General features: G+C 56.4%; 2 protein-coding genes and 2 non-coding genes across 8 annotated transcripts; all 4 read right to left on the reverse strand.

Annotated features, from left to right (window-relative positions):
• Positions 1–422: 422 nt before the first annotated feature.
• On the reverse strand, positions 423–12,837 carry KANSL2 (KAT8 regulatory NSL complex subunit 2). 2 transcript variants are annotated; one of them, XM_075075731.1, is made up of 10 exons: positions 12,776–12,837; positions 11,344–11,602; positions 10,212–10,390; positions 9,491–9,605; positions 8,896–9,063; positions 7,568–7,730; positions 6,684–6,780; positions 3,725–3,978; positions 1,906–2,142; positions 423–1,018 (listed from the first exon to the last, which is right to left on the reverse strand). In XM_075075731.1, exons 2-10 carry the CDS (start codon positions 11,592–11,594, stop codon positions 890–892), a joined length of 1,593 nt encoding a protein of 530 aa, XP_074931832.1. In that variant the 5' UTR covers positions 11,595–11,602; positions 12,776–12,837; the 3' UTR covers positions 423–889. The 2 variants fall into 2 exon arrangements, with proteins under 2 accessions (XP_074931832.1, XP_074931831.1); XM_075075730.1 differs by lacking the exon at positions 12,776–12,837 and adding an exon at positions 11,826–12,063.
• On the reverse strand, positions 1,092–1,220 carry LOC142048768 (small nucleolar RNA SNORA2/SNORA34 family). The gene has a single exon (XR_012657530.1). It is a non-coding gene; the product is annotated as a small nucleolar RNA SNORA2/SNORA34 family (small nucleolar RNA).
• LOC142048767 (small nucleolar RNA SNORA2/SNORA34 family) lies at positions 6,461–6,589 on the reverse strand. Its single transcript, XR_012657529.1, has one exon. It is a non-coding gene; the product is annotated as a small nucleolar RNA SNORA2/SNORA34 family (small nucleolar RNA).
• A 598-nt stretch (positions 12,838–13,435) lies between the features above and the next one.
• On the reverse strand, positions 13,436–23,535 carry CCNT1 (cyclin T1). Of its 4 annotated transcripts, XM_075075727.1 has the most exons (9): positions 23,308–23,535; positions 22,791–22,872; positions 22,338–22,466; positions 21,399–21,459; positions 19,967–20,029; positions 19,534–19,579; positions 17,055–17,218; positions 16,628–16,698; positions 13,436–16,238 (listed from the first exon to the last, which is right to left on the reverse strand). In XM_075075727.1, exons 1-9 carry the CDS (start codon positions 23,481–23,483, stop codon positions 14,805–14,807), a joined length of 2,226 nt encoding a protein of 741 aa, XP_074931828.1. In that variant the 5' UTR covers positions 23,484–23,535; the 3' UTR covers positions 13,436–14,804. The 4 variants fall into 4 exon arrangements, with proteins under 4 accessions (XP_074931828.1, XP_074931827.1, XP_074931829.1 ...); XM_075075726.1 differs by lacking the exon at positions 23,308–23,535 and having other exon boundaries at positions 22,791–23,283; XM_075075728.1 differs by lacking the exons at positions 21,399–21,459; positions 23,308–23,535 and having other exon boundaries at positions 22,791–23,281.
• Between the last annotated feature and the right edge of the window lie 23 nt (positions 23,536–23,558).

Raw genomic sequence — 23,558 nt, forward strand, 5'->3', positions numbered from 1 at the left:
CGCCAATCCGCGCCCGGGGGCGGCGGGGGGGTCCCGGGGCGGCGGAGGTCCCGGTGCTGCCGCCGCCGCCGCACGCCCGCCCCGTTCCCCCGGCCCGGTGCTTCCCCACCACCCCGGAGCTGCCCGAGGGAGCCGGTACCCCCGGTGCAGGCACAGCCGCCCCCCTCCCCGCCCCGGGATACGGCACCGAGCAGCCGAACCCCCGCACCCCACGGAGCGCCCCCACCCCGCTGCAGCCACCGAGCACCCAAGGGAGCACCACCCAAATGTGGGGGCTCTCACCGGAGATCTGGGAGCAGAGGGGTCACCCCCTTCCCGGGAGGGCGTTCGGCACCCCCGACACCCCCCCCCCCAAGCACAGCACCAGCTGCTCCTCCCTTCAGCCCTCCCCCCCCCCAGCCACAGGACACAGGGACACTTGGCACCCACCTCCATCGCTTTATTGGGGGGGTGGGGGTACCCACAGGAGGAGGTTCCCTCCCCAGACCAAAACCTCACATTACACCCCAGAGCCACCCCGCGGGGGCCCAAGAGGCACAGATGACTCCCCACGGAAAAGGAAAGGAGCACCCCGACCCCCATGAGAGGGGGAGTCACCCCACCCCTTCCCCACCCCCCCCTCTGGCTTTCCCCCAGGCCAGTGCAGCGCCACAGGGCTCCCCGCAGCGAGGGGAGGCAGAGCCGGGGTAAGGAGGGTCTGGGGTCCCTGCTCTGGGGTTTCAGCCCCCAATGCTCCAGGAACGCCGCAGGCAGAGGAGCTGGCGCTTCAGCTCGCCGTGGGGCTGGGCAAAGACGCCGGCGCTGCAGGTTTTCCACACGTGTCGCAGCGACGGGCTCTGCTGCGACCCGGATTCACAAGAGAGGGTAGAGACGCTCCGAGCTGCCGCTCTCAGCTCACGGACGCTGGCTCCAGGCTCCCGTTTGCGGCCGCTCCGCGGGCCTGGGCGGACGAGGCGGCTTCTTCCAGGCGCCTGTCATCCCTGGGCCCTGGCCGACACGCTGCCGGCGGCAGGTGACTCTGTTGGGGACAGAAAAGGCACGGCCTGGCTGCAGCGGGACCTGCCCGGGCAGAGGTGAGGGCAAGCCCGGCTTCTTGTCGCTCCCACACGAATTGGCCGTTCCACGGGGACGGGAGCGCCAACAGACCGGGAGACGGTTCCTCTGGGCTCCTGCTTGAAACCAGCGGCTACAGCAAACCGGTGGTCTTCATTCAGGGCCTGGGGAGGGGCGGTGTGCTCCAGGGCTGGGGTCCCCCCACCCCAACACTCGGCTCCCACTGGGGGAGATGCACTGGGGGGGACTCCTCAGCTGCAGGGACAGGGTTGGTGGGGTGATGGGGGATGCAGGACGGGGCGTCTGAGGACATCTCCAAAGACGACACCCCGTGGGCAAGCCCTGAGCAAGCCACAGGCTCTGGGCGGGACAGAAGAACAAGTTGTAAGTGAAAATGAGACTCAAAAGGAGAAAGCAGCAGCCCTTTGCCCAGAAGGCGACAGTTCCCCTTAAAATCCCACAGCGGGTGGTCCCCAGCCTGCGAGACATGCCTGCTGCATCCCAGACAGCCCCCACGACACCCGTCCCACGCACAGGAAGAGGGTGGCACCGAGCCACCCACAGAGAAGAGGCGACTGCGCGTCCTCTGCCGCTCCCCAGGGGACAGGCTCTGGCTCCCACCCTCTCAATGCTCCTACTACCATCCAGACTGTGGGCGTAGCACAGGTCTGAACTCTGCTGCACGGGAGAGCAACCCCCCGAGGGCCTGGCTGCATGGCGGGGGGCAAATGGGGACTTGCCCCCGGGGAAGACACATCCTCTGGGTCACTGCAGAGCCCCGGGGGCAGCGGTTTGCCTGGAGCAGGAGCCGTGGTACCGCTGGAAGCCCCCGGTGCGCTCTCCCGGCTGTACCTGTACAGGCAGCTCGGCCAGAGGCTCGGCGGCCGGGGAGAAGACGTGGGCAGAGGAGCTCCCTCTGTCCGTCAGCGCTGTCTGCGGAGGGAGGCCTGGGTGGGAGGGCTCCTCCAGGGCCAGGATGTCTATAGGGGCCTCGGCAACATCTCTGAGGGATGGATCGAGGGCCACAGAAGGATCAAAGAGCAGAGGGGACGGGGGACACTGCATGCCGTCACCCACCACGTCCAAGTCCTAGGAGAGAAAACACCAGGAGGGCCTCATCAGCAGGGGGGTTCCAAAGAGCCCCGTGGGAGACAGAAGCACCCATCCTCGCAACCCTTCTCCACTACCCCCTCGAGGGTAGACAGCTCCACTGCTTTACAGGCACAGGAGGAAGGCAGCAGCGGCAGGCACCGTGCCACCGGGACCCGTAGCCTCGGCAGCTGGGAACGCAACTACCACGGCCACCTCCTGCAGGAACAGCGTGATGCAGGCTGGCAGTGCTGCATTCCCACTGACAACAAGGTGTGGGGCACAGGGTCCAGAGCCCTGCCCCAGAAGCATCCAGGAGGGCTGCGAAAGGGTCCGATCCTGCCCTCCCCAGGACACCCGGAGCAGTCACCCCTCTCCCAGGATTTCACACAACCCTCTCTGCGTGCCCTGACACAACGCGTTGGAGCGGACGGTCTCTGGCTTACGCCTCCGTCCGCCCTGCTCGCTGCCGTCTGCTGCACGCGTGGATAACCCCGCTGACGCGAGAGGCTGGGATTCCTGCAAGGCTATTGTTAGAGGAGGGGATTTGTTTTGGCTTTGGAGGGTGTTTGACATCAAGGCGAGATGCCTGCGACTCACGAGTGGCACTCTACCAGCCTAGCGTGACGCGAGATAAAACACAGATGCCCTACGCGGCCGTACGCTGCTGTAGCTCCAAACCCCTGCGAGCCGAGGACGGAGGGCTCTCGCAGGGTGTCTGCAGTTACATCCACACACGGCTCGGGGTACGAGGCAGGAGCAAGGTGCCCGGGTTCCTGCCTGAACCACCCAAAACCCTGACCAGAGTGGGGGGACCTTCTCGAAGGACCAGGCTGGGGGGAGAGAAACAGTTATGTTTTTTCATTCCTGACCTGAAAAAACAACCCCACCTCCCACAAAGGCTTTTTTCAGAGTGCTGGCTCTGCCCCGCAGCAAGGAGGGCTGGGATCTGGTCCAACGCCCACCGAAGGCAGGGGGAGCGCTCCCCGACCCCAGGGGTGCCCAGCCTGACCCCACAGCAGCAGCCGTGGCCGCTGCCATCCCTGGGACTCCACAGCTGCCGGCGATCCCTCCTCCATCTGCAAACTCTAAGACAGTTACAGGATTTGCCTCCTGATACAAGTGCTCAAGAATCTCAGGGGCATCCGAATACTGAAGCAAGTGATGCCTTGTTCAGAGGAGCGGGTTTTTTTGTTTAAATAAATTTCAGAGGATTTTAAGCATGTAGGCTTAACATGCATGCAGGACATCAGAATAATCTGGGGATTAAAATCCTCATGTATTCCTCATGGGAGAGGAGGGGAAAAAAAAAATCCTCTAAAAAGCCCCTAAATGCGGATTTAAATGAGACTGTCCTTCCCCAAGCCAGCAAGAATAAAAATAATTCTTCGTTATCTGTGCTTTACATGACATCCACGCGTGCTTCACATCGAGAGCACCGGGTCTGCGGCACTGCAGCCTGCTCCACGAGTGTTTCCGTGCAGCTTCATGGCGTGTAATGAAACCAGCAATACGGAGGGGAAGCTCTTCCGCAGGACACGCTGCTTGCACACCATGGCCTAAAGCACGCTGCACAACTTACGTCGCTGAACTCCAGGGGCAAGCTCTCCGTGGGCTGGAGCTCAGCAGCGCTCAAGTACAGGTCCGTGGGGGCGGCTTCCAGCTCCTCGGGGACAGCCAGCACCTGCTCGGGTACGTACATCTGCGGGGGCAACCGGAGGTGGAGCGGGCAGCACGGATCCTCGGAGAGGCTCACGGGAACTGGCTTGTTGCAGGGCACTTCCTCGGAGCCTTGACACGGTTTAAACAGGGTCTGATTAGTGTCCTGACAGATGTCTGGGAAGATGCGGTCAAGGGAAACCTGCACAGCATTCAAGCTACAGACAAGACAGGCATCCAGAGGCATAAACGCTCCCCGCTCACCCACCACCCTCCAGCAAATGGTGCTAAAACCCCCATACGTTTCTCCAAGGCCAGGAGTCCAGACTCCAGAGACGCACCCCGACTGCCCGGCGATGCGGGTGATGCTACTTTGCACGATGGAAAAGGAGGACAACAGCGACAGCCTCCCAGTGGGGGCCGGGAGATGTAGCTGGATTCCCTGCAAAGCACTCGCAGATCTTCAGATGGAAGATATTACGAAGGCACAGGCTTACTTTTCATTTGCAGACATCCATTTAAAAGGCATCTGCACAAGCCTTAACATCCAACACGCAGCGGAGATACGAGCACATACAATGCTTTTTCCACAGCCAGGAGTTTAGTTCCGGTATTTCTATCTTCCCAGTGCATTTTCCTTCCCAATGGAAAACCTATTCCTGCCAGAGGTGTAAATGGGATTTCCTGCCTTTAATCACAAACAGAAACCCTGCTCCAACTGCATCGCACTGGCAAAGCAATCCACCGGCAGAAAGCAGCTACAGACCAAACCCCATCCCATTCCAAGAGCCCTGCGAAACTACAGACGGACCCACCGCTGAGGCTGCAGGAGGGTCTGCATAAAGAGCGTTTTACTGACAGCCGTGAAGCTTCTACTTACTGCTGCAACGAACAGCCGATACCGTCACCTGCATGGAGATTGTGTCACCAGGTGAGCAGAGCGAGGCACAATCTGGAGCTGGGGCCGAAGCAGATTTCAGGTGCGGATCAAGTCTTTCAGGTCAGATACCTCGATGGCAAGGCCACCCAAGTAACTGCCCGGCTGCTCTCAATGTCTGCGGGGCTCATCCCGCAGCTTCCTCTTCGCACAGTGCGGTGTGGGAGAGGGAAAAAAACCCCAAACTTCCAAACCCACATAAACTGGTAAAAGGCACCCAGTTTAACCTCGTTTCTTAAGCCGCCTAGATTTCAGATTTATCCTTTCCTCCTCTCCTCCCTGCACCGAGGCAGCTGTGAATGCACTGATATGACTTCCCAGCAGGCTGCAGGGAGCCCCTAATCTGTGCTAGCAGCAACAATACAGAGCCCAGCCCAGAGGAGCCAGATCCCTCAAGACACTCGAGGGCAGATGTGGTGAGGAAAGCGTCTCTGTATGAACAGCAGGGTGGGGAAGCCAGATTTTTATCTCTCTGAATGACTCCCAGATCAAGCGCTGACTTTATTGGTAGCCAAAAAGCATGAATTGCCAAGATGACAAAAATCACACGCTCCACCTGGAGCCCAACAGCCCAGCTGGGTTCAGTCCCTTTAATGCATTGTCACAAACAATCCGGCTCCTGAAAAGCAAACAAAGCCCAAGAGCCTCCCGACAATGCACAAAGCAGAGCAGACTGCAGATGTTATCGGCTCAGCGGGGCTAACCAAAGTAAAATCTTGTTTGTGTCAGTGAAAGTCAGCTGACAGCTTAGACGTAAGGAAATCAAACCTCGCTTTTTCCACTCCCTTCTCGGCCTGCCCTCCTCAAAGCGAGCCAGCTGCAGACAGCAACTTGCTCAAACCGTTTTATAGGTATTTATCCTGTCTTTATTTTGAAGTATACGGTCACTAGAGAGAAACAAAGGCGGCTTCCTGCTCCCCGGGCTGCTCCCTGCACATAGCTGGAGTTGAGCCTGCCAACTTCAGTAAAACAAAACAAAACGAAGAGCTCAAACAAAACGAAGAGCTCATCCTCCCCCTGGCTGCCAGCTCCGCTCTGGGACCCAGCGCCGGAGCTTCTCCTGACTCACACCAGCAACAGCTGCTAACACAGCTCCGACAGGATCCAAACCTGCTCCTGGACGCATCCACCCAATCCCTCTTAGACAAGAGCTGCGCAGATGCACCCGGGGCAACGCTCGGTTTGTGGATCCCACGTTGGGGCGGGGATCCCTGACCTGGGGGGGGATCCCAGCGGAAATTTCAGTGCTGGCCTTCAAAAAGTCGAGGCTGTTTCAGAAGGTCGAACAGCTTGAGGCTGTTAACACACGTGTGCAAACCTTTCAAGGAGTCAAAGGACATTGAGCTGACCCATGGCAGCCCCAAACAGGCTAGGAACCCCTCCCTCACTCAAGCCCTCCCTAAAAATCCCTGAGCACATGCTTCAGCGGTCAGGCCACCTTTCCTACAAACATCCCCCACAGCAGGACTCGTAGCGAGAGCTCACGGACCCTGCTCAGGATGGCTGCTGGCACCCAGCACCTGCAGCCAAGCCAAGAGCAGACTCGCTTCTACCCGCTTTTCGTGCTGCCAGAAACTCTCCTGTGCCTCCCTCGGGTTTTGTGAGGTTCCCTTGCAACCTCCAAGTGGAGCAGCCACCCCATTCAGATGCTCTGGTCGGCCAGCGCACCAGAGGAAGGCTGCAGCGGGACCTGCCCGGGCAGAGGCGAGGGCAAGCCCGGCTTCTTGTCGCTCCCACACGAATTGGCCGCTCCACGGGGACGGGAGCGCCAACAGACCGGGAGACGGTTCCTCTGGGCTCCTGCTTGAAACCAGCGGCTACAGCAAACCGGTGGTCTTGATTTAGGGCCAAAGAGAAAAAAACAAGGGAGGACCAGACACACTTCAAACCGCCAGCAAGCAGGCAGGAGCTCAGCCCAAGGCAGCACAGGCAGATCAAAGGATACGCATAAGGCAGTGTCTGGTCATCGGGAGGGACTGGTTGGAGCATCTGACATCGTCGACAAAGGCCAAGCACCTCTGGCTGGAGCGGGTGGTGTGCGCCTGCAAGTCCAAGAGAAGAGCTCAGAGCTGCACTGGAGAGTCGTCCGGCTCTATCCCAGAGAGACCCCCTCAGCTACACAACACTTGCGCCCTGCTTTCAAAACATGCCAAGACCGAACTCTCAGTCCCACTCCAGCAGAGCCTCGCTCCTCATTATGTCCTTGCCATTCAAGCTTTTATTAAACAGAGCCGAGATAATAAGGCACGACTCCATTTCGGTAGGAAGAACTTCACCTCTGAAATATGTCTCAAAAGAATGAGATTTCTCAGACTTATCTTTCAACTTTCAGAAATCAGTTAAGGGAATGCTTTGAATTTTAAAACGGTTACAAAGAAATGGCCCCACACAGCTTCAAATTCAGTTTCACGTGCGACGCAAGGAGCCTGCCTTTGGGTCCGCACAGGTCTAGCAGGAGTCTGGGTTTCACCACCGTAAGGAGGAGTATTTTCCACACATTTTTCAGTGATGAAAATCAGGCTACCCTGTACTGAGCCCTCCCTTTCAAAAGGGAGAATTCTCCAGCCCCACACTAAGTTTTGCAGTTTTGGTGCCCATTTAAAATGACTCTAGGGAACCCCAATGTTTCAGCCAACATGTGGATGCTGAGGGTGCTGGCCAGGACCAGACCTTTATGTCCTTGCAGAACGGGTGTTGCGCAGGGCAACGGGGCAGGGCCAGAGCGGACCTGGCCTGGGATCGCTCCCAGGAAAGCGCGAGAGGAGAGACCCAGCTTCCAGGCGAGGCTCTGACTCCGGCCGTACCCAGCCTCCGAGCTGCTGGACGCACCTGCTGGGCAGCGCCGTCGGTCGCCAGCATCCTGCGCTCCTTCAGCTGCCGGTGGAGCAGGGCCTCCACGCCGTAGCGCTGCCGGTAGCGGCGCAGGCACTTCAGGCGCTTCAGGTTCTCACGCTCCTTGGCCATCAGCCCCTCCGGGCCCGTCAGAAGGCTGCTGCCTGCGGGGAGCGAGGGAGGGGTCAGAAAATACCACCCCACCTGCCACACCCTTCCTTTTTTTTTTGGTATCGAAGAGCCAAAATCAGCTGTCGAGAGCTCCAACAGCTGACTAATGACACAGATATCAATGCACGGAGCGACCAAGTAGTGAGAGTTGCACGTATAAACAGGAAGCACATCTTTCGGTTACATTAAGGCGACGAGAAAGCAGACCCCATCCCAAAACTTATCCCAACTGCTCTGTGCACAGGAGGAGCCAACTGAATATTTTTTAAGCGTCTCTTAAAATAGTCTGGCCACTCAAGAGTCTATCGTGATTCCTGCAAGCAGAATAACAGCTTGTCAAATTCCAGCTTGCTCCTGTGCAAGTTCTGGAAGCTTCCAGTAAGCACTCCCAGCTGTAATTACAGGGCAACGGTCAGGATCTGCTTTTCTATTACTGGTTTGCTAAAAAGAGTTATACAAAATTGTTATGTACCAAACTTCTAGTTATTTTTATTTGAGACCGAGCTGTATTATGCCATTCTCCAGGACAAGCTATTATAAGACTACGCTACAGAAGGCATTCCTTGCACTGCAATGCTTGCAACCAGTCGTACAACCCGGTTCTGCTCCTGGTGAACTACGAGCTCCTGCCTCCAAGAGCATGTTCTGTGCAGGGAGAATCCGACCCAGGCAGAAGTGCTTTTGCAAGGGAAAGTTGTATCTGGGCTAAGGAGGAGTATGTCATTACAGCAGCCTGGTGTAACAACCGAAACAAACTGCTGCTGATACAGACAGGACCTTACAGATGAATAAATTTTTTGTTTATAAAACCAAAAACAGGAAACCCCATACAAAAAAAGAACTTTTGCCTCAGAATTAACTTTGTAGTCTCATTTCCTGACAACACTGCAAACTTTGAAGAGCAAAGAAATCCGGCAACCTTTCTAGCCCAAATGATACCAATCTCCAGGCATGAGGCCAGCCACAGAAATACCTCCTCTGAGATTCAGCCCTACTGTAATTTTCACCCTTACTGAGACAGCACTGCTCTGAAATTTGCCCTTGTAGAAGCAGAAAAACACATTTTTTTTTAGAGTCGAGTCCTGTGTGTGTTTTAGAGAAGCACTGTGCCCTCAGCCAGATGAATGCAGATCGGTGACTACCTGTACCAGTACTTGCCTATGGCTTCATGTTCTCCCTTGCGGCTGTGCAGGTATCGGCGCTTCTTCTCCTTGAGAAGGTGCTGGAGTCGTTTGAACTGGTCAATGTAGAGAGACTGCAGGCGGATCAGCTTCTCTCGCATGATCAAAGTCACCTCCTCAGCTGTGTATACGCCAGCATGCCTGAAAAACACCCACACAAACAGGGCTAAGTTTCTACGGGTCCCTCGGAGCTGTTCTCCTGACTGAACGACACGGACGTTATCAGGAACACGGGCTGAGCGGGGCTGGATTAGAGAGATCAGTGGGTGATGAGCAGAAATACCGATTTGTACCCGTTTATCTTTGATTTAAGAGATCGCCCAGAGACTGCTGCTGAATGGACCGCTCCGCTCTGAAAGAGGATGACTGTCAAATACTTCCCAGAACCACCAGGTTCAATGAGCATTCACACCTAGCAACTCACCAAGGCACAAAGTTCAACTGCAACAATATTAATAACGTCACCTCCTTTGGATAGCCACCATCGCCTCTGGTGCCACACTGAGCTCAGAACGCTCTACATGCTACATCTGTGTAAGCAGCCTGCAGCCACCAGCATCCAACTTACTTCAAGGGATCCTCCTGGTCGCTGTCGATGCTGTCAGCCTCGCTGTCCGGGTCCCCTCGCCACGTCTGATCCACTGTGATAGGGTCCTGCTCGCCATCGCTCCAGCTGTCCTCATCTGAAAAGACAAGTTGCCCTGAGCAATAGGACACTGCCCTACGTCCCCGCGCTCGCTGCTCCAGCACAGGGTAGCCAGGGACCCCAGGAGCTTGGCTCCACAGCCACAGAGGTGAACCAGCTCTGCCTCCTGCCAGGAGAGGCTTCTCCTCCCCAGCACAGTGTCAGCAAGCAACACAGAACAACAGGAAACCCACCAACTCGGTGCAGCCAAAACACACAGCTCCTGTGGTGTGATGCTCCTGTCTAGCTAGGAACCACGAACGGCCAGCTGGCCCCACCGGGCGACCTTGCGAGGTGGGAAGCTCAGCACCGAGCCAGCGTTTGACAGGCACCGCTAGAGACTAACCCAGCAAAGAGGGAAGCTAGGTAATGCTTCTGCTCTGCAACTGCAAGGGAAGAAAACCTGCAGGATTGTGGTCTGGCAGTGTGATTTGTCTACAGCCAGCGGCAGGCAAGACGCCGGGGTTTGCAGAACACAGTCTTTTACCCATGGACCCCTGGGATCTTTTTTTTCACTGGATTTAAGAAGCGATATTCTTGGCACTTGCACACAGAACAGAGAACTCAGGGCTCTCTCTCACCAGTTTTCGCTTTCAATTCTTACCTAGGATCCGACTGGCTTCGCTGCGGCTGCTCTCTGCAGTCTGGGAGCCCAGCTCGGTTTTGGCATAAGAGCTAAGCTGGCAAAGGAGAGTCTCGCTTACAGGCCCAGGATTGGACTTCTTCATCTGAGCTTGGAGCGCCAGAGTGTTCCTGCGGGCATGCTCCGCACAGAACGACACGCTGCAGGAATAAATCACAAGCTCATTACAACTCCAAGCCCTCAGCCAGCAAAAAGAACAAGTGATACAGTGAGAAACGTTCCCTGGCACCTGGAAAGCACATCCCCTCCACAGCTCTCACAGAGAGAGACGCTGGCTGCAGGTAGGGCTCAGAAATGCCAGAGAGCCCCAGGTGGCTTGCAGACCACACACCACTGCTGAAATGCCACCTCTGGCACTGGGGCAGGCAGCCACATGGCACAGCAGCAGGGAGAGAAGAGAGCTTTTTACTTAAAGCCCCTGAGGTGAGCCCTTCTGCTCCCAAATGCTCACACTGGGCCCTCAGTTTCCATGCAGAGCACACTGTCCCACATCGGATGGATTCTCTTTATCACAGAGGGACCAAGGGCAGAATGAAGACTACCAGTGTTCACATGCCCATAACCTCTGAGAATGAAACGCGGGTCGATGCTCCCGTAAGAGAAACCGTGCTCCGCTGACGTGCTTACTGAATGTCGATAACCGTTCTAGGTCCTTCCACCCACAGCAGTCAGAACATTTTATATGCATCAGAGAGCAAGAAGCGCAACCAGGTCATCAACTCCACATAACACGCGACCAGATATCTGCGCTGAGGATTATCCGTAAGCGCAGACGGTGGCAAGTTCCATTTGCGGGGCCGAGCGGAGGCAGAGCACCGCGTGGGTGCACGTACGGCTCTTACAAAGGGCCTGGATCACTGCAGCCACCTTCTGATGGCAGAGAGCAGCAGCCCGACAGTCCTGCAGGACCAAGACAACTCTACGCAGCGTCCAGCACTCTCAGAGTCTTTCTTTAGCTTAAAAGCACTTCAGAAAGAGGGAACCATTTGTCTGAGGTAACTTAAGTGCAGCAGCTGAATCAGGAGAGTGACCTCCTCTCTGTTTTAATTCTATATAGTACGGAACTGGAGAACCAGGAGACAGAGGTACTCACCCATCCTTCTTCTCTGGTTTGGGCGCAGCATTGGGACACCTCTTTCCATTCTTTGTTGAAACGTAGCTGCACTGCTTGAAAGGGGCACTTCTGTCTTCAAGAATGTGCTTAATACAGAACTCCTGCCCCTCCAGCCGTGGCTGGGAGCACTGGCGGTGGGTGAAGGCACATGACAGGGGCTCCTGCGGCCGCGGCACAGGAGTAAGGCGTCCTCGGCTTGATGGCAAAACATGGATCCGAATTCTGTTCATGCCAACACCTGTTTGAGAGATGCAGACCAGTTAAAAGCAATGAAACAAACTACTGACAAAAAAAAAAAGAGGAGCAGCATCTGCTAATGCATCTGAATACAACACTTTGACCCCCTTGAATAGGTGGGATGTTAATTTGCTCGTATAGAGGTAGTTTCTTCCAATGTCTAAGGAAACGTTTAGCTTTGCAGCAACCCTGTTTCTACACAGAATTAAACACGTCTCACTCACCTGAGCTACCAAGCAGCAGCATCCATGCCAAGGTGTGGGCGCAAGCGCTGCTGCCTGCCAGCACTGCGGCCAGCGGGGCACACGCACCCCAGAGGCGCCCCCCTACCCGCCGCGCCCCAGCAGAGGAATCCCACAGCTCCGTACCCTCCCAGGGTACAACGCTGCCTTCCGCACACAGCCCGCCGGCCCCACGATGCCCGATACAAACCCCATCCCTTCATGGCACCATTTGTCCCCCAACTCACGGCCTCTCTCTCTCAGGGGGCACGACCCCCCAACCCTCCCTGCCCCCCCCCTTCCCACAGGCCCAGTGCTCACCCCAGCCCTGCACCCCTCCTCCCCGTGCGCAGCTCGCCAACCCACAGCGCCCAGTACAGCATCCCTCCCGCCCAGTACAGCACCAGTGCAGGACCCCCTCCTCCCAGCACACTCCTGCAGCTCCTCAGTGCGGGGGCCCCGCTCCCAGTGCCTGTCCCGGTACATCCCGGTGCCGAACCCCATCTCCTGGCGCCTGTCCCGGTACATGCCGGTGCCCTCCCCCATCTCCCGGTGCCGAACCCCATCTCCTGGCGCCTGTCCCGGTACATGCCGGTGCCCACCCCCATCTGCCGGTGCCCGTCGCGGTACATTCCGGTGCAGACACCCCCCCGCTCCCGGCGCGGGCCCCTCTCACCCCCGCGCACGTGCTCCGCCACCCGCCCCGCACCCAGGCCCCGCGCATGCGCAGTCGCGCCGCCCGGCTACCCCGGCGCCGCCATTTTGTCCGCGGGCGGCGGGCGTGAGGGGCGCTCCTAAGGGTGGCCCAGGCGGCGGCTGCCGGAGCGGAGAGCAGGGGTGTAACCGACCCCTCCACCTGTGCGGGGTGGACGGGCCCCGGGGGAGCGCTCAGGTGTCGCGGTGAAGGGTTGAGTGGACACCGCGCGGGGCGGGCGGCGCCGCCGCCATCTTACCTCGCTACCGCCCCGGCCTCCCTGCTGCCTCGCAGGACGCCCGCCCCGCCACCTCACTGGCCCGCCCGGCCGCCAATCAGCAACGGGCGCGGTGGGCGGGGCGGCGCGTGGTTGGTCGAGGCCGCCGTCACTCCGCAGGGAGCAGCCACGCCCCAGGAGTCACGTGAGAGCGGCGCGGCGGGAAGCTGACACGTGGGCGCGGCGGGGCCGGGGGCGCTGGTGTGTTTGTGAGCCCCGGGCGAGGGAGGGGAGGCGGGACCCGGTTTGTGATTTGGCTCCGGGAAGGCAGAAGCTCCCGGCAGCCCCAGGGACATCGGCTTGGTCCCAGGGCACGAGCCGGGAGCCAAGAGCCCCCCACACCCCAGCTCTACCCGGTCCCCTCCCCGTTTCCCGGGACAAGCTGCAGACAGACATTGCTCCCCGCTGATTAACAGAAAGGGAAGAACGAGCGATCCACCGCAAAGCCCGACAACCCGGGAGCAGCCAGCCCAGCTGCCAAGAGAGGTGGGATGGGCCTTTCCCGGGACCCTGAAACTGAAAAACTGTACCCAAAATTGCAGGGGTGGGTTACCGACAGCAGAGATGCTGGGGGGGGGGGGTTGGCAGCACCGACTGCTCTTAAAAATAAGCTTGATGTAGAACAAGAGTTTCACAAAACCATACGGAGACAGTACATTTATTGAAGGTTGGAAAAGCAAAGTCTGAGAACAAAGGAAATTGGCTTTTCTGAAACATTCAACCAAAAGTCAGGTGGCTGCCATGGCGCAGGGTTTGTGTCACGGTAAAAGCTGTCTCCAGCTCAGCTGTGAACAGCCACGCTCCAGCGGGATCCCCTGTAAGAGCTGCCCCAGGCACAGTAACCCTTCCAGCCAGCCATCCTGCATGGTCTCATCCTACGTCCCTGCTGGGAACGCGCCACGCTGCTCCTCTCCTGATCGACCCCTGCACAGCCACTGACAGAGTCCACCAATGTGTTACATGCCTAAACTTGGCTCTACACGCACCAGCAGCACCACCTGCAGCAGGACCCAGCCAGCTCCCAGCGCGGGGCTGCTCCGTCCCAGCCGGTGCTCTCAGGCACAATCCAACCCCACGTACAAGCACCTTGCTCAGCAGCACTCCTCCCTGCCAGCCACGGGCAGCTCCCCCGGAATCTCTGCCCCCAAAAAGCAGCCAGGGTGGGGGGTAAGCCCTGGGCCAAGCGCCCTTGATCCATCACCTCACCCTTCCTATTCAACGCTAGCTGCCCTGAACTACCGAAAGCCCCCAGCAGCCCTCGGCACGCATGCTGCTCCTGAAGCCCCACCACCACCGGGGCTGCCAGCAGAAGCAGCAGGACCTGCAGGAGGGGAGTGAGGGACAGAAACAGGATCCTGAAACCAGAGCAGCTTTTGGAGCACAGAAACCAGACTGACAGCAGGTAGAGCGGCTCCCATAACCCTGCAGTCACAGCAGTTGGGATTCCCTCACCCCCCGAGTCCAAGCAGCCTCTGGTCCTTGCCCCTCCGCTCATGCCACTTCCCCCCTCTCCATCCCCTAAAAGCTCCTGAACCCGCTTTCTGTCACCAATAGCTCAAGTGGAACCACCAAGAAGCCACCCCAAACCCTCACCGGGGTCCCCCGCAGCACCACAAAATTAAAATGAACAAAACACTAAGATATAAGTTACTGCTTAAATTATTTGTAAAACGTCTTAAATTTTCTGTGACATACTTTAAATACCCCCCAGTCCCCCCCAGGATCCTCCACAGACAACGTGTGTTCCCCAGAGGGGGCTCCAGTTCTAGCCGGGACAGAACCCACCACTAACTGGAAGTCGATGGGGGAGGGAGCAAGGAACAGAGAAAGGGTTTCTTATCCTTTCACAGCTTCAACAACTCCGCACTCTAAATACCAATAATAAAAGTTATAATATAATAAAATAGTTCTTCGTGAGGCAGTGGAGATCGAACAAGCCCTTTCACGCCCCCGCAGGGGCAGCCCACGTTTGGGCTTGGGCTCTGTACAAACTCAGTAGTAAAAAGGGGCTTTACTTGGGGAGAGGGGGGAGCGGGGGGGGCGGTTCTGAGGGCAGGGGGGGCGGTCGGGGCTTGTCCGTGTTGGCGGCAGCTCTGGAGCTGGTGGAAGCCCGGGGGTTCAAGAGCTCGCCGTACGAGTGGAAGTCAAAGGCAGGGGCCTGGGTGGGCTGCATGCCCTGCGCGCTCAACAGCGAGTGCAGCATATTGACTGTATCCTGGTAGTCACTGGCCTGGTTGGCGTTGTGCCCGTTGGCCCCCGTGGGACCCTTGTCCGATTTGCTGTGGGTGCCCCGGGCTTTGTTGGCCTGGGTTAAGGGGAGGTTGCTCACATCCGAGCCGTGCCCTGGGAGATGGACCACCGTGGGGAGGTGGGAGTAAAGGAACGGCATGCCGGGGCCTTTGGAGGCTTTGCTGACTTTGGGTTGGTGCTCGTGGGCCGCAGCCGTGGCCATGGCTGCCGCCTCCTCTGGCAGGGGCCTCTTGCGGGAAGAGGCGAGGGGACCGTAGCTTTTGTGGGGCACGGCACTAGGCTGGCTGCTGTGTTTAGAGTCTCCCGGCCGCTTGTTCGCCACGCTGCTGGGGCCGGTGCCAAGCTGGGTATGTAAGTGTTTGTGAGAGTGGTGGTTGTGGTGGTGGTGGTGGTGGTTGGAAGAGTGGCCCTTGTGTTTCTCCTTGTGCTCCCGGTTCTTGCTGCTGCTCTCGTCCGAGGAGCCGTGCCTGTCTGCAGCAGTTGGCACCTTGATCCGCATTTTTATCTCCTCCTGCTTGGAGGGGAGTGGCCTCTCCCCACCTCCACCTGCCACCGGGATCCTCAGCTTCAAAGCCGAGGCTTTGTCACTCTTTTCAGGGCCGGGAGGGCGCTCGGGGTTCTCCGAGCCGCCGATGGGGATTTTCAGGATGATTGGAGAGGGGTTGCTGTCCTGCTGGACTTCCCTCTCCCGCTGCTGCTGGACCAGAAGATTCTGTGCGGCGTAGGCATACTGAGACCGCACGTTTGCCTCCATGTTCTCCAGCTGCCTCTTCTGCGCCGCCAGCTCCTCGGCATGCTTGGCCCGGTACTCCTTGAGAGACACTTTGGCCGACGGGGCGTTCTTGCCGCTTGGCTTCTGATAACCAGCGCCATCTTGCTGTAAAGGATGCTCAGCAGCCGATGAGCTTTCATTAGTCCTGTGACCCTGGCCAGTCTCCAGCTTGGGTGGAGGATGCTGGGACAGCCAGTGCTCAGGCTGGGACATATCTGCACTGCTCTGGTCGCTGGGCGAGTCTGCCGCGGCCGGCAGAGAAGGCCCTGCTCCGGCGGTCGAGGACGTTGACATGCTCATTAACCCAGCGATGTTCATGTCCGAACTATTATTCCTGGAAATCATGTTGAGGATCGTCTGCTCTGACAGGCTCTCATCTTCACCATGGTCGTCAGCCTTTGACTTCTTGGCTGCTTGAGAGGCCTGGAATAAAAGCAGCGACCAGTCATTTACTGTGGGCTGTCATTAGAGCTGGTTTGATGCAAGCAGCTCACCCGCTAAAGTGGAAGCCCTCATTTAAAGACAGATCCACTTTGCTCCCATCTCTCCGGGTGGGGAAAGACCCAAGCACTGCAAGTGGGGTCGCTAGAGCGGCTGAAAAACCCAGGTCTCTACAGAGTTAACTCAGAACAGATGAACTCAAGCACTGAAACAACATTTTGCAGACGCACTGTGCAGATTTCCCCCCACACATGCCCTTCTGACGCTGTCTTGCGTTGTAACACCGGAGATGCCACACAGCCTCACAGACTCAGAAGAAATCAGAGCCTGTGTTCTCCTGCAAGCACCCACGGCCCAAAGCAGATTCTTACCCGCCAGTTTCGGATACGCTTAAGCCGGTTGGGAGTTTTCTCAAGGATCTGCAGGAATTCATGAGTCAGTTCTGCAGAGGAAACACAAATGCAAGCAAGAGGGTCAGAGGCAGGCAGACCAGCACTAATCCATCAGGGCAACCCCCTACTTAACCGATGAGTGGAGCTACTGATGAGATGGAGCTACTCCAGGAGGGAAAATAACTAACAACTAGTATCACTGACCACATTTACACTCGTCTCACTGTGCGCCTTTTGCCATCTCTGTTGTACCATAGAAGCTGCTGCTGCACTGGAAACCTCGGCAAGACCTGAAGTCCTGGAGTCCATGAACTGGCCGGTAGCCGTGTTTGAACGGCAGACCCACGAACAGAGATGCCAAAACAATGTAAGAGCCTTTGGGGGGAAACCTCGCTCCAAAACTTACCATCTAAGAGCTCCAGAGTTACAGTGCCATCAACGTATTCCCACCAGTGCTTCCCGTCCGTGGAGACTGGGATCTCCCAGTTGGACCACTTACAAGCCAGGTGGATACAGACGCAGGCCACAACGGGAGGGGTGTACTGCAGGCTGAAGGTGGTCAGGTGCAGGCTGACGTCACCAGCAGGGAGAGAGAAACAGAAAGCCATGAACTCCCAAGCCTGAACTTCAGCACTCACAATCGCCCACTGAACAGACACTGCGCAAGAGGTGGACATGGTGGGGAAGTCCCTGCCATTCCTCCCCCAGTACAACCCTACTGTTACGGGCGTCTCTATCCCGCTCCACCGATTTGCTTGTTCCTTCCCCGTTCTGCTGCAGATAATTTGGGTCCAGGCAACTCTGTCAGCTCAAGGCTCTGTGGCTCATGCAGGAGCAGCCAGGCACGCTGCCGCCCCGCTCGAGCCCTCCTCTGAGGGAGAAAGCGAGCAGCGGGGTTACCTGCCAGTCCCCACCTCTGCTGTGGGCTCTGCTCAATCTGAGAAGAAACTCAGACGCTTCCAGGTGCGACTCCCGGGATGGCATTCAAGGAGCAAACTGGCCCTCTTCGGCTTTTAGGAAGAGTCTGGTCTTTCCCAAATGATTTTTAGGAAAAGCACTGAAGCTTCAGCTGTGAACAGCACCATACGCTGGAGTGACTCAGGCCACCTATCAGGCATTTTCCTTAGTAAATGAATTTGCCTCATGACAGCTCGGACGTCAGTGCTGGGAGGTCTAGGTAGCACTGAGCACAGGAGAACCAACGGACTAAGCAAGCAGCTTACTCTCTACCTGCAGGAACACCAGGTCCACTAAGCCTTAGAAACCGTGACAGCAAGCTGGGTGCAGGATTTACCCACTGTCACACTCGTGAGTCAGCCCTTTCCAAGAGTGCTTGATGGGAATGGTGCCACTGAGCAGCTATGTGCAGCTGCAGGGTGGCATTATCTGCATTTCTTCGCCATGCTCCGGTTATTTATGCATTTTTCCATTAAGGCAATGTGGAGAGACAGAGATACGCATCTACAGCCAAAAAGTCTGAAGCCGTTTCACAGATACTGTATTTATCCATACACCAAGAAGTCAAACCCAGGAAATTCAGAGCCTTTATCCAGTCTGCCAAGGTAAGAAGTGAAGTTAGGATGCACAAAGAGCCTTAACTCTGCCCCATAACGATGCCAGAAGGATATAAAAGTTAAACATCCGTAGCTACACCTGATAAATGCAGGTCACCGCTTAAGCACCTTAATCAGGCATTTCACAGCATCACTTTAAGGCAAAACTGAGGCTGCCTGGCCGCATTTCTTACTTTCTGCCTGGATTTCTTTCAAGTACAACCTTAACTCATAATTCCTTGGTTTTGCAGTTATTGCTGCAGGGATAAAACACGTTTCGAGGATGCATTTACCCACACATTACTAACACCACCTTCCCTTTACACCAGTTCATGCAGGAAACCCACACAGTGCCCCTCGGAGCTACAGAGCACCCTCCACAAAGAACTCTCCCAGCACGCTGCGGAGGTGAGCGGGTAACACCTCTCACAGGCAGAGAGGAGAGAAACAGCTCGCCCAAGGCCACGCACATTCACAGCTCGGCCAGGGCTTGGAAGCATTCTCCAACTCTGCAGCTTCACCTGTGCTCGCGCCTAAACCATCTTTTTCCTCACATCCTTTCACTTTTGCGAGCTCTTTCGCAAAAACACAAGATTTTCCGTGTCCACAACTTGGTCTGTTCCAAACACTAACTCCACGATTCGCCCGAAGCTGATACTCCAGGAAACTAAATTTTTTAAAAAAAGTCAGAAATCCCAAGGCAAGGGCTGGTGCCAGCCTGGCAGCGAAAGTCTAGTGACAAAACTACTCAAGGTGGAAAAAAAACTAGGGGCTCTTTTCACGTCCAAGACTCTGCTTACAGGCCTGTCTGTCCAGCCATGCACACCAGACAAGGCTATTGTATTCTCTTGTGACACTTCACGCCTCCAACCACTGTTTTTCTCCCTTTATACTCTAGATCAGCTTTCTTTGGGATACAGACCATATTGATGACAATTTGCACAGCACCTAGTTCAGTGAGAACTCTCTGACACCTAGGTACTAAGCAAGTAAAAATGTATATATTCATTTCACGTTTACCTTTTTGGCTTGGGTTGGTTTTTGTGGTTTTTTGTTTTGTTTCCCCCCCCCCCCCCCCACTTTCACAGCTGTCTAACTCCCAGAAAAGAATGCAGTGAAGTTCCTGAGCATCCCGTCTGCCTCGCTCATACGGCCAATTCTGCAGCTGGTTTCAACCAGCAGCTAGCAGGAGAAAGTGTTCCTGCTCTTTCTGAGGCAAACCGAGCGAGCCCCGGTTGCTCGCAGGCTGACCAATGCCCCAGGGGTCACCAGTAGCACATCTCCTCCAGATAAGACCCTCCGTCAAATATGAATCAATTGTAAAGTAATAACCTGTTGGTAGCCATGAAATAGGAAGTTTGCGCCAAGTCCTTGCTGGCTGAAAGAGAAAAGGAAAAAGCAGGGCGTTAGTCTGCATATCCTGACAAACATTATTCCATTTTAATGCCAGAACCACGGGCCTCTTGCCACCACGCACAAAATCAGAAAGCCAGCACGGTTTGACTAACTCTACGCCACAGCTAGAATGATTCTAGGAATTACTGTACATAGAATGCTTCGCACGGTTCACCGGAGCCACAACATCACGTCAGTCATTTGCAACTGCCTCTATTTTGACGTTCGTTATGGTTATTAAGGCGACTGACTGCAGGCAAGTTCTCGGGCAATCCCAGCTACACACTACAACCTATTTCCACAGCTTTTCTCTGTCAGGCTGAGGTTACAGAGGAGAAGCCGTAAGCACCCGCCGCCTGACCTCGCTTACCTCGCACTAGCTGTGTGCACTTCACCACGTGGGTATGGGGGTGGTCAATAGTGATCTCAAAACCTGGAAGAACACAGACATACGGCCATCAGAAGACCAGCAGCACACCCCCGCGGATCTACGAACCTCTCGTTTCCTGCTCCTGGGGACAAGGCCTTCTCCCCTTCCCTCCTACAGCCCCTGCTCTCTGCTCGGAGGCAAGCAGGAATAGAGGAGCCCGTTTTCCTGTATCCAGAAGACTCAAGTTCTCCAGTCACAAAACCTGAAGGTCACTGCTGCTGCCAGACCTCCGAGCAGCTAAATGACTTCTGCGCTTGAAAGACCTCACTGAAAACAAAACAACTATTAAGGATTTTAAAAATAGCAGGACAAAGCCTCTTACAGCAGCTGGGAGGAAGGAGAAGACAATGGCATCTGCTCAAAGGAATTTCTGTCACCCAAAAAGCTAAGAGGAAGCAGACGTTTTCCCTTTGAAAGAGCCTACAGCACTGAAGACAACTGAACTTAATCCTCGCTTCAGTTTCCTATTCAGTTTGGGCATTATGTGTTAAAGAAAAAAAAAAACCAAAAATTCCAATCTGTCCATGTGTGCAACAGATTTGGTTCTTCCCATGCAGAACATTCTAGAACTGGGACGTTAAAAAAAGGCAACTGGAGAACAGAGTCATTGCAGAAGCGGGGTCACAGTTTAGCCACTGGCTTGCCAGGCCAGCGCTTGCGACCCATCGACACGCCTGCCCCTCCCGTCCCCGCGCGAGTGAGGGACTAGCGGCGTTTATTCTGAACCAAGTCAGAAAGAACAAAGTCCTACTGAGTATTTAGGAGTGGAACGCTATCTACAAACTGCCTCTGAAATGGAACATACGTTAGTAAAAACAAGGTTTAACAGTACATTTTAGAAAGGAACAGGATACCCGATCAAACAGCTGCAGCCCTAAATGTAGGCTCCAGCTTCTATTTTCAAAAAAAAGCCCCAAAAACTGTTTGGTTTTTTTCAACTGTTTGGCTATCGGAACAAAACATTTAACTTTCAATCCAGGTTTTGTTAGACATCTCAGTGCAAAGTGCTTCCTGGCCACAGGACTAGAGCATTATTGAGTTCAACAGCACAAGGGAGGACAGCGACCGGTGTCCAAGCGGCACAAAACCTGTTGGGGGAGGGGGGGGAAAGAGACGAGCCACACTTCCACACTTTAATTTCTCTGAGCATTGAACCTGACACAAGTTACACCTGAAAAACTGATGTTAAAAGGAAAACAGAAGGAGTGGGCGTGAAAAATAGAGTTTGTTGCCTGGACTCTTGCTCTCCCACTGGCCAGCTGTGCATCTGCCCTCCAGCTGTGGAGAAGACTGTGCGGTTAGGCTCTCCGCTCTGCGGAACACTCCTGGGTCTGGGATTCGTGTGGCAGCCCGTCCGCTTTGAAAAACTTACCCAGGGTCTGCAGTATTATGCTCTCTAGAATGACCAGGTCTTGGGCTTGTTGCAGGTAAGCCTGGGGTTGAGAGGACAGGCAAGTTACTCACGATGAGGCACTCCGTATAAAGCCTGCACATTTCTAACACCCTTTTCTCAGGGAGGCAAAAATAGCAAAGGGGAATCTTTATGCCGATCTGCACTGGGGGAACTGGCACAGATTCCCTGCCAGAAAAGAGAAAGCAGAGTGCTGGGGTGGACCCGCTCCCCTGCTAGTGCTTCTACTAGGGGACGGCTGCTTCGGGATCCACAGTGGCCCTCTCAGTCCTGGTCCCTCGCACTGCACGGGACGGCTATACGAGCAGTACAGGAGAGGAATTAGCTGCTTTTTTTTTTTTTTCCTTAAGCTTTCCTGGATAAAGCTGCCCCTTTTCAGCAGGGTTGGCTGCTCAGTTCCAGGTAAGACGGGCTGTCTCAAGAGATGGGGAATCAGCAACGATTTTAATAAACCCACCATTAAACGTGTGGGGACAGAACAGAACCAACTGCGCACACCACCTTCTGCTCTGCCACAGACACTACTCAATCGCAGCAGCCAACATCCATGCCCTCCTCAGAAGCTTTTCACGCAGACATTGCTACACAGCACATCTGAGTCACATTTGCAGCAGCACAGCAGAGGAGAACAGAAGAGAGGTTGCCACAGAGCAGGAAAAGAAAAGCCTTCTGCTGTACAGAAGCCAAAAAGCTCTCAGTAGCGTAAGAGCAGTCGAATTGGAAAGCTGTCACTGACCATCCTAGGACACAGCCGCTCGCTTAGAGAGCGGGTACTGCTGAACCCGATTTAGCGAGACGCTGTAGCCACGCGATTCAGGATGCAGCACGCTTCCGCCATTCCCATTCCTCGTACCTCCAGCTCCTCACATCAGAGCCCAGTTCTCCGATCTCGACACTTACCTCGCTCTTGGTGTCTAGAGGAGTTTCCTGGGGATGCAGACAGGCATGTGCTACCTTGATTACGTGCTCCAGCTTACGAGGCTGCTCCTCCACCTTGGCTGCCAAGAACAGAGCTGCTGGTACCACCGACTTCAGAGGAAAAAAAAAAACACGTTATTTTTTTAAAAGTTAGTAAATTCAAGATTAAAGCAAATAAATTAGGCTAATTCTCATATCTAACACAAACATGCCTTTAGGAAACAAAGCCTGCGCAAGTCCAACCCCCACCAGGAAGGAAAAGGGTCTCTGGTGACTACTAGCAGCTACGAACCACCCTTCCCTTTTCCAAGCCCCATCCCCAGGGTCGGTCCCACGACATGGCCCCCCCCTCCGAGCTGGCTGCCAGGCAGCAGCAGGAGCAGAGCTGGGGGGGCTCCCGGCACCCCCCACCCCGCCAGACCCCAGCACACTTACGTTCCTGTGGAACTGGGTGAAGGACTGCACCATGTAGAAGCGGTGCATGTACACGATGGCTGTGTTGATGGTGAGCTGGGAGCTGATGGGGTGGTTAAGGAAACACATGGCCCCAGCAACAACCACCGAGCAGCACCCTCGGGTCCCCTGATCCCAGCGGCACCGGGCCGGCCCTCGCTCTACCGGCTGCCGAGATGCGCGGGGCTTTTCCCGTTCCCGGGCCCGACCTGGCCTTCCCCGCACGCCGGCATAGCTCTCCCCGTTCCCGGGCCCGACCTGGCCTTCCCCGCACGCCGGCATAGCTCTCCCCGCTGCTGAAACAGGCCCCGGCTCTCCCCGTTCCCGGGGCCCGGCCTTCCGCGCTCCCGGCCTCAGCTGTCCCTCTCTGGGGCCGGGCCCGGCCTTCCCGGCACCCAGGCCCGTTTCTCCGCACTCCCGGACCGGGCCAGCCGCCCCCAACACCCCGCCCCGCGGCGGCACCCGAGCGCAGGCCGCGCGGCCTAGCGCGGCCGGATACACGTTGAGACGCTGCCCCATGTCCTGCAGCAGGTTGGCCGCCTGCTGCCGGTACGAGAGCTCCTTGTCGGGGTCGAGCCCGGCGCGGCGAGAGGGGCTCCGGTCCAGCTGCTCGCGGGTGAAGTACCAGCGCCGCCCCGCCGCGCCGCCGGCCCCGCCGCCCGCCGAGGCCTCCATGGCGATCTGCGCCCGCGCGCGCACGCACGCACGCACGGACGCACGCCAACGGCGCGCCGGCGTTACAGGGCGGCG

The sequence above is a fragment of the Phalacrocorax aristotelis genome, chromosome 26, assembly GCF_949628215.1.
Source record: "Phalacrocorax aristotelis chromosome 26, bGulAri2.1, whole genome shotgun sequence".
Lineage (NCBI taxonomy): Eukaryota > Metazoa > Chordata > Aves > Suliformes > Phalacrocoracidae > Phalacrocorax > Phalacrocorax aristotelis.